At 39.1% G+C, this 9,811-nt stretch overlaps 1 protein-coding gene across 1 annotated transcript; it reads right to left on the reverse strand.

Annotated features, from left to right (window-relative positions):
* Positions 1 to 2,792: 2,792 nt before the first annotated feature.
* Positions 2,793 to 6,395, reverse strand: LOC113118806 (extracellular calcium-sensing receptor-like). Its single transcript, XM_026288216.1, has 6 exons — positions 6,110 to 6,395; positions 5,503 to 5,794; positions 4,461 to 5,288; positions 4,154 to 4,330; positions 3,810 to 3,933; positions 2,793 to 3,730 (listed from the first exon to the last, which is right to left on the reverse strand). Exons 1-6 carry the CDS (start codon positions 6,334 to 6,336, stop codon positions 2,817 to 2,819), a joined length of 2,562 nt encoding a protein of 853 aa, XP_026144001.1. The 5' UTR covers positions 6,337 to 6,395; the 3' UTR covers positions 2,793 to 2,816.
* Positions 6,396 to 9,811: the final 3,416 nt, after the last annotated feature.

The following is a 9,811-nucleotide window of genomic DNA, read 5'->3' on the forward strand; positions in this document are numbered from 1 at the left end:
TCTACCTCGCACCGATAGATTTGATTAGAAAACATTACATCCAGTTGGGCGTTCGCATACGGTCTAGTCGCAGAAGAACAAATATTTGATCAATAGCAGAGTACATCAAAACTATTATCTGTGATCATTTCAATAAATATTAGTGCTTATAGTTTTTTTTTTTTTTTTTGCCTTCTCTAGTTTCTGATTGGTTGAACTGCGGAGACAAGACTATAACGTGGAAGGAGGCAGACCCTCTGAAGCTCTCCCTGCCAGCCAGAGTTTTTCTTAGATTGACATTTTAGTTTGGAGTGGGGAGTCCCAGGCTGTTTCTGTTAATTTAGTTTCTGTTAGTTTAGTCAGTCTATTATGTAATGTTTCCCTTCTGACTCCTAGAACCTTATACATGGACCGTAACAGTAATGATGGACAACATTATATGTTGTACAGAAAAGGTGGAATCCTTAAAAGAAGTTGATCACTTTCCCCAACAATAATATACTAATTTGTCATCTGATGTTTTCAAAACCAAAATGGCCAGAATCAATCCAATCAGCTATTAAGAGATTCTAAATATTTTCAATAATCTCAATCGGTCTCATTTTTAGAATTTACATTACTAATTGCTTCTCTCTGGGAGAAGATATGGAGTTCTATGGATTATGTAAATTAAATAGATATGCTAATTATTTGGTTCCTGTATCCATTTGAATTTTTAGCTTGATGGTATGTTTGAAGATATGTGGTAATGTTTTATGTCTTTTAGATTTATTTGTTTATTTATTTTATTAATTTATTGGTCTCTGCAGCATCATGAAGTCTTTAACAAATTTCCTTTCAAGGGCAATAAAGTATACTTTAACAAAGGTGTAGCCATAGGGAAGGAAGAGTGGAGTGGAGCCAAAGGTGTGTAGGGCTGAGGTTCGAAAGCCCGTGACAAAATTACGGTGATGACTTACCAAGGCAGAACCAGGAAGATGGCAGAAGCTAAGGGATGACAATCCATGGTGGAGACAAAGACCAAGGAGCCATTAGTTCCACAGGCTGAGAAGGGGTGTACAAGGTGGAGCTTGGAGATCCAGGTGCCTAGGCCAAGCTACAGACAGCCTAAGGCGAAGCAGTTTGATTTGCTGTTTTTCTTTCAGCAAGATCTGGCAACAGCAACACTAACACTTTCTGTCGTTCATTTGTCTCCCATTAAAATGAGTTATAAATCACTTGTTTGCCTATCTATAATTTGAATATTAGTTACGAGTTTCAGCTCATTTTGTGTTGAATTGTAAACAAACCCTTTTCAAAATGCTGATGCAAGATGTTGTTCTCTGAATGCCCTGTTGTGAAATTCTGTTCAAATAATAAAACAGCTGGATTTTGATATGTGGGTGTAACATTCAACAGTATAGGGACATCTGAATTCAAGCTTGTAGTTGATAGTGTGTGTGGTTTAAGTTAATTGGGGAAAGTGATTGGAGAAGACCAGAATATGTCAACCAAGGGAAATCTGTCATTTCACCAGAAGATCAAGTTATTGAAAATTCTGAAACACATGCATGGATGAGCTGTTTACAATAAAATAATCAAAATGCATTTAAATAATGGAAAAATATCAGTTTATTGGTCCCAAGATGATGTTTTTACTTTCTTTTTATCTCTGTTACAGTTCTAATTATTAAAGGGGTCATATGATGCGATTTCAGTTTTGTCTTTCTCTTTGGAGTGTTACAAGCTCTTGGTGAATTTAGAAGATCTATTAAGTTGAAAAGTTTCAAATCCAATTTTTTTTTTTTTTTTTTTTTATCAAAATAATGCCGCCCAATGTTCACGCAAAGAAAGAAGGCAAGATTTAAGTAACCGCAGTTAATGTTGAAGCAGCTATGTCAAGGAGATGCTATGTGTATCTTGGCAAAGGCAAAAGCACTTTATTTGGCCTTCCAAAAGTAGATGCATTTAAGAATCTTTAAGATTACTTACAGCACAGCTGCAAGGCATTTAATGGATTACCGTTTCAGGAGAGGAGATAATTCTGACTTTGCTACAACAGTCTGGCTCTTCTGAATCAGCTAGTGTAAGTTTTGTTATAAGTTTAAGTATTTGCTATTGAATGTTCAAATGCAGAGTTTTGCACATCACGTGTGTGTGAGAGAGAGAGAAACTGGGTGACACACTGGAGTCAGCTGTCTTAACTGTCCTTGGCTTGTGTACTGCAAACACATACGAGCATCCTCACTATGTCTGCCACGCCACTCTTTTCCTCTTTTGGGCTTGAACTGATGGTAAATCTAATGACATTACTAACTGTCTTTATATTTATTTTGAAAGATGAAGCTTACAATTATGGAAAGGGGCGTTCCATTTCAGATGAGTGCTTGCTGTTTTCGGCCAATCACAATGCACTGGATAAGTTGGCCAATCAGAGCAGACTGCGCTTGTTGGAAGGAGGGACTTTGTAGAAAACAATGCATTTGAGAGAGGCGGGGCATAGAGGACCTACAATAATGAACAGTATTCTAAAAATAATGTGTATTTTGAACATTAAAGCATGTTATATTATGTTACAACAAATACACAAAATAATTATCTTTAAAATAGTATCATATATGACCCCTTTAATGTTCTGTTAAAAATGCTTAATTCAGTGTTGTTTTTTCGATATATATTTGTTATGCTTTTAAATTATCTCACATTGTAAAGAGGCTGATGAAGTTTAAACTGTTTCCACACAAGATTTGTTATAATTTTTACAATATCGACTTAATTCAGATTTCAAAATTAAAGTAAAATAAAAATGAAAATGTCACAAATGGTGTCTGTAGATGGTTGACCACTATATTGTAAAACTATTTATTTTGTACTTCTCTTCTCATGATGGCTTTTTTAGTGTTTTTCTCTGGATGTAAAAGGATGATGTAGCACTTTGGGGCAAATATGGCCATCAGTAATCCAAAACTTGAAGCAAGGATGGCAAATATTTCAACAGCAACTGCATATTTCCCTGGTGAACTCACATATGCTGGAACAAATGCAATCCATACAGCACAGAAGATTAACATGCTAAAAGTGATGAACTTGGCTTCATTAAAATTATCTGGAAGATTTCTTGAAAGGAAGGCTAACAGCAAGCTTACTGCTGCCAACAGTCCAATATATCCCAGCAGCATAGAAAAACCGGCCACTGAGCCAATGGCACATTCATAAACTATTTTAGAGTGAGTATTCTGGTTGTTTTCATGGGGTGTTGGAGAGGCAGTTGATAGCCAGACTGCACAGTTCACAACCTGGAGGGCTGTTAGGACCAAAACTGTGCATCTTTGTTGAGCTGCTCCAAACCATTTCATTGCTCCTTTACCCTCTGGTCGTGATGACTTGAATACGGCTATTACCACCATAGTTTTGACCAGGATGCTGGAGATGCACAGGACGAAGCTTATACCAAACACAGCATGTCTTAACTGACATGTCCACAACTGTGGCTGGCCAATAAACAGTAGCACACACAGGAAACATAGTTTGAGTGACAACAGCAGCAGAAAGCTAAGCTCTGAATTGTTGGCTCGTACTATGGGTGTGTTACGGTGATGAGCAAAGATGATCATCACAAGAGCACAGATGAAGGTGCCAAGCAGGGACGCAGTGGTGAGAGAGATGCCCAGAGAATCCTCATAGGATAGAAACTCTATTTCTTTGGGGACACACTGATCCTTATCTGGATTGGACCAAAACTCATCTGGACATGTTGTGCACTCAATAGAATCTTTAAATAAGCAAAACATAGAAGATGACAGTTTTTTTTTCAAATTTGATTCAGATTTGGCCAACAGTAATTTCCTCACCTGTTGTATTAGAAATCTCTCCATCTCCACATGGCAAGCAGTCAAAACAGCAGAGAGGAAGGCCCTTTCTTGTGGCTTGTCTGGTTCCTGGGGGGCAACTCTTACTGCATACTGACTGTGGGGGCTAAAAGAGACATTAACTGCTATCAGTCATGTTTTTGTCTTTTAAATAATGACTAGCTTGGATTGTCCATTAATTTATTTACAATTGTCTTATTATAGTTTCTAATTTACTACTATTTAGACTTTATACCTGCAAAACAGATAACATGTTATCATTCAAAGGTAATTACTTTTGTTGTTTCAAAATTCCAGTAAAATGCATCCTTGTCGAGTGTAAGAACCATCCCTTTTTCCGCACCTTCATTTAGTACACCAACATTGTGGAGCTTAATTGATCCATCAGCACTTGGCTGCCAGTTCAACACATCATAGATGGCCAGAGCATCTCCATTTTTATCAAATGACACATGATCACCAAAGCCTGTTGTGAAGTTCACTTTCTGTAGGTAGTGAACCAGCTATATAATTTGTAGACAGGACAGGTTTTATATTTTTATCTGTAATTTGAATTAATATATACCACATACTTTGCTTTTCTACATTCATCTCTTCTATATGCCTAAAAAAAACTATACATGTGGGTTTTACCTGCCATGGCTTCAGGTTGGTTATGTCACCACATCTGTTCTCACTGAATGGTCCTCTTCCCTCCTCACACTGCATCAGATCATGAAGTGCATGTGCCAGGGCATAAACTGCCTTATATACATTATACGATGACCTTAATCCTGAAACATCAGTGAATGGTGTGTTTGTTGTGCTCAGATCCTCCTGTCCTGTACACAGCTTTTTGATTTGCTCTCCGTCAGTTCCTTTACCCTTATTTTCAAAACTGCACCCAAATATGTTCTCCCAGAAGATTCTCACTATATCATTTCTTTGATCATTGTTGGGATGAATACATAACAGAAAGTCATGAAGCCCCTCGATCTCTCCACGCCTGATAGCAATACCCATTGTGCCCCCCAGGAATGGCTGGAAACGTGGTGTGCGAAATACAGGTGAATTGACCCAAGCTTCACTTGCAATCCACTGCCTGCCTGTTATGTTCTGCAACACCACCTCATTCATCAAAGGTATCAGTAAGGATGAAGGAGAAAAAACAACCACCACTCTAGCTGTAGAGGACTGAATCATTCCCATTATGCGCTGAATATCTATGGGGTTGTTATTGTTGGGCAAGATTTCAGAAAAAGCAACACAATATCCAAATTGTTGCATTTCCCGATGGAATGACTGAGCAGCATTGATGCCATAGTCATTATCACTGTAGATGAGACCAACCCAGGTCCATCCAAAATGCTTCAAGATCTGAACCATAGCCCGAACTTGGAAGGCATCACTGGGGATTGTTCTGAAGAAAGAGGGGTACTTTTTTCTGTCACTCAAACAAGAGCAGGTTGCATAGTAGCTAATCTAATTAGAAGAGAGCAGAGACAGAGAGAAAAAGGTGAAAGGAAGATAAACAAATAACGGTTATTTATATTTGCATAGTGGTCTGCTATTATAATTGAATATATGAGAATGGCTTAATTGGTAACCAAATTCATTGTGATGTAAACAAATCTGGCAAATGAGATACATTTTTATTTTTATTTTTTTACAGAAAAAAAGGTTGTAAATCTCATACCATAGGGAGTCGAAACAGCCCCAGGACACTGGAAATTGCAATGGAATGAGTAGAGCCTGGATCACCTATGATTCCAACCACCGGTGGTGGGCCTTTGCAGTTGAGGTCAGAGATGGTCTCTTCTGTCCCACTAACCAGAGCTGTAGCACCACGGAATGCCACTCCAAGCCTTAAACAGTTGTCATAGATTTGGTAACCAAGCGTGATGTTAGGCAGCAGGTTAGGATCGTTATTAATCTCACTGATAGCAAAAACCATTGTGAGTGCCTCCTGGAAGCTTGACATATAGAAGCTGGAGAAGGCAACACAAAGTTAAGTTAGATCATTATCTACACTAACAGTAACAGTAGAAAAAAAATTACATAAAGGGTTATTATTGTACTCTGTTCAAATATAAATTTCATAAATAAATAAAAAATAATATAAATACATTTAACATATGCAGTGAATATTTTATTTCCTGTAATCCATCATGTAACATGATTTTAGTTCCTCAGAGTAAATTATCATTGACAAGTTACAAAGTATACACAAAAATTCCCAATTTATTATATGTTATATCTTATATGTTTTTCAGATGGTGTGGTCTCACAGCTTGCAGACTCACAGCTCACAGTGTGGTAGTTTTGGCTCTGTTCTGAAGCTCAGCTCAGGGAATACTTTGAGGTATGTCTGAATCTCAAACAGACCACCTATTATAAGGTCTCCATCCTGGAACATCCCATTCAATGTGAAGTGTCCCTGTAGCTTACAAGTACTTGAAGTAGCCATCAAAGCTACATATATATAGTTACAAGACAGGAACAAACAAACATACAGAATTACCCACATCATTTCGTCTTTATGGATGTCAGTCCTCAGTCAGCTCACTGATGTATCATCTTTTAATAAGTACTTTTGTTCCCTTTTTTTTTTTTTTTTTGTGCAGGCGGTGCCACTGGCCTCATTGTAAATAATGATGTCATTTATTTTTGTAAGCCTCCACCTCTACCAAACATGGCAAACATTATAGATAATTAACTATATATATATATATATATATATATATATATATATATATATATATATATATATATATATATATATATATCACTATTCACATTAAGGGGACAATTTTTGGTCCTATTTATAAATCATACAGAATGCTCTCTCTCTCTCTCTCTTTAAAAAAAGAAAAATAAAAAGAAAAAAAAAAAAACTTTTTTTTTTTTTTACATTGTGGGGACCATCCTGCAGATGATTAAAAATAGTAAATGATGTTTATCTGAAAATGTAACAATGAAAACAAGTTTTCTCTATGGGATAGGTTCAGGGTTATGTGATAGAAAACATCATTTGGTCAATGTAAATGTAACAGAAGTCCAAACAATTCAAAGTGTGTGCATGTCTGTGAGTGTGTGTGAGAGAGAGAGAGAGAGAGGAGAGAGAGAGAGACTATCACTGTTGAATAAAGACATAGTTGCTACTATATATAAAATTAGTATGAAAAATATTATAAAACATAGTATGGAGTGAAGGGGGGTCTGGATAGAGAATAGCACCTTTGTTGTCTGGCAGCTGCATTCATTTTGGTAGAGTGGCCGGACACCAGCAGTTCTCTCTCTAGGGGGCAGGTCTCTAGAATAAGGCGCCACTCACTCCCTAACGCACTCTCTAGCAATGTGTCCTGGTCTATGGTACCGCCTACATATAATCTGGCCACTGCGACCAGATGGAACACAAGATGAAGATCCTTGCAACCATATGATGCTTTGAGTGAGCCGCTCAAGCTGCTTCTGCTGTACCTTAAACATTTCTCTTATCTATGTGTGCCTCCCCCTACTCCATACTGGAAGCCTTGAACTGACAGAACTGAATGGCTGTGGCCCCTAGTGCTCTTGCTGTCTCCTACAGCGTTTTCTCTGCTTCCTGGTTGCTGGCCTTGCTGCTACTGTTCGTAGCTCAGTGTAGCTGTTTTTTCTCTAGAATCTTTACCTTACTATCACTCTCTGTTGTTTAAAGTGATAAAATATAACTTAATTCCCACCATATTTCTGATATTATTGATAAATCTTATCAGATTAATTTTGATCGTTCACTTGTATTTTTAAATCCCGTGAGTGAAGTGCACCTGCATTGCGTTAGCACTTATAAGTTTGTCATTAGCGTTAACTCTGGAATAACCTACCTAACATTGTCCGGAAGGCAGACACACTCTTGCAGTTTAAATCTAGATTAAAGACCCAGTCTGTATACAGATCAGAGGGTCACTTGGATCCAGTATGTATCCAGACCAGATGGCGGATCAGTACCTAGAAAGGACCTCTACAGCCCTGAAAGACAGCAGAGACCAGGATGACTAGAGCACCGATACAGACAAAAAAATCACGAGCGCCAGTAGGCTTTTGCGTTGAGAGCGTTTGGAAGCTGTGACATTACCGTGAGGAAAAAACCATCATCCAAAACAAACCATGGCTAACAGTCAGATTCAGCCGTTTATTTATGATCCAGAATCAGATCCCGAGGCTGAAACTGAACGAGAGCAGCAGCAGCAACGACTCGCTCCGAGCGGGGCTTGTAACCCAGGTCTCCGGCATGGGAGGGGACGCACTAACAAGGAGGCAGAGATATTTTAAGCAGTTTTACTCACCGCCTGCGGTTCCAACACACGACCGTGACCCTTTTTCGTTGGGATTGCATCATCCTTAAGAAATAAACGATACGCAAATCCGGCGTCAAACTGGGCCTTGTTTGTAAAACAAGCATCTTCGAAATGCAGGGAACAAACACAAACATTTGCACAACTCCGTTGATGCTCTGTAAAAATAAACTCCGTCCACTGGTCCCTTAATGCTGTTTTTTCTTTGGTAATCTGTGCAGGGTTGTCTTGCCCTGGCAACCAAAAACACACTCCTTTTGTGACATTTTGCGACGCTCTCGCTCTGATCAGTGTGCTCAGCCTCTCAGTGCTCTGCTATACGGGAGCGTGCTCTTCCGGCAGATGTGCCCTTAGGACCCATATAAGGAAATTCCGCTCCATCTAACGTCACAGAGAGCCATACTCTAAAAAAACTTTCCGAAACTTGTGGCAAACTGGAAGGAGTATTTTTGGAACAGAAATACTCCTTCAAACGTACAACTTAATTTTTGAAACTTTGTCCATGTTTAGCATGGAAATCCAACTCTTTAACAGTGTAAAAAACTCAGTATGCATGAAATAGCATTTCACCCCCCCTTTAAACTGAACAGAGATGACATCACTGAATTCAATGATAAACTGTCTTTAACTGTCATTTTGCATTATTGACACACTGTTTTCCCAATACTGTAGGTGTTGTTCAGTTGCTTTGACGCAATGTATTTTGTTTAAAGCACTATATAAATAAAGGTGACTTGACTTGACTCCTTGACCCTACCGAGGTTGTCTACTTTCTGATGTTGAATCACCATGAGGGGGGAGGTCCCTATAATAAGGGGCCACTCGCTCCCTAACGCACTCTCTAGCAATGTGTCCTGGTCTATGGTACCGCCTACACATAATCTGGCAACTGCGACCAGATGGAACACAAGATCCTTGCAACCATGTGATGCTTTGAGTGAGCAGCTCAAGCTGGTTCTGCTGTACCTTAAACATCTCTCTTAATTCACTCAATTCAGAGCATGGAAGTACACAACCAACCCCTGTATGTGTGCCTCCCCCTACTCCATACTGGAAGCCTTGAACTGACAGAACTGAATGGATGTGGCCCCTAGTGCTCCCCGGGGTCCCTTCTTGTTCTCATTGCATTCATTTTGCACTTCCAGCAGAGAGGGATTTGGCTGACGACGAATGTTAAATCTTGAAGAAGGCCGCTCTCACACTTTCAACAAATTGATCCTGCAATAAAGAGTCCGCATTTGGCAAACCACTGGGCGACTGCCGTTTAACCCGCTCTAGCAGACTCATGAGTGCTAGAGAAAACTCCAATAGGGTTTCTCCCTTATGTTTTCTCCTAGAAAAATCAAATGCTTCTTGTAATGCCACATAGGACTGGGAACACCCATACAATTTACGCAAAGCAAAAATTATCTTCTCCTGGTCTTCCTACTCTATCGCTGGGTGATAAAGAATTTCTTCCCGAGCTTCCCCTTACAAATGATCACAGAAAAAAAAGAAAACACAATCAGCGATGGGGGCTCTGCCTCATCAACCCAGCCATTTATACTTTACCATTAAATTTGGGACATCTACAGTGGTACAAACACAAACCTCCTCACAGGAACACCAGCATTTACAATGGGAGGGTCAATAGACAATGCTGGTGAGGCAGTAGACAGGTCAGGTCAGGGA

This window comes from Carassius auratus, chromosome 18 (genome assembly GCF_003368295.1).
Source record: "Carassius auratus strain Wakin chromosome 18, ASM336829v1, whole genome shotgun sequence".
NCBI lineage: Eukaryota > Metazoa > Chordata > Actinopteri > Cypriniformes > Cyprinidae > Carassius > Carassius auratus.

Excerpts from the sequence above, each read along its gene's own strand:
- LOC113118806 (XM_026288216.1), bottom strand. The coding sequence starts at position 6,336 with ATGATGTGGGTAATTCTGTATGTTTGTTTGTTCCTGTCTTGTAACTAT. Across the intron at positions 5,289-5,502 it reads GGCTGTTTCGACTCCCTATG|ATTAGCTACTATGCAACCTG; the intron begins GTATGAGATTTA and ends TCTTCTAATTAG. Across the intron at positions 3,731-3,809 it reads AGAGATTTCTAATACAACAG|ATTCTATTGAGTGCACAACA; the intron begins GTGAGGAAATTA and ends GCTTATTTAAAG.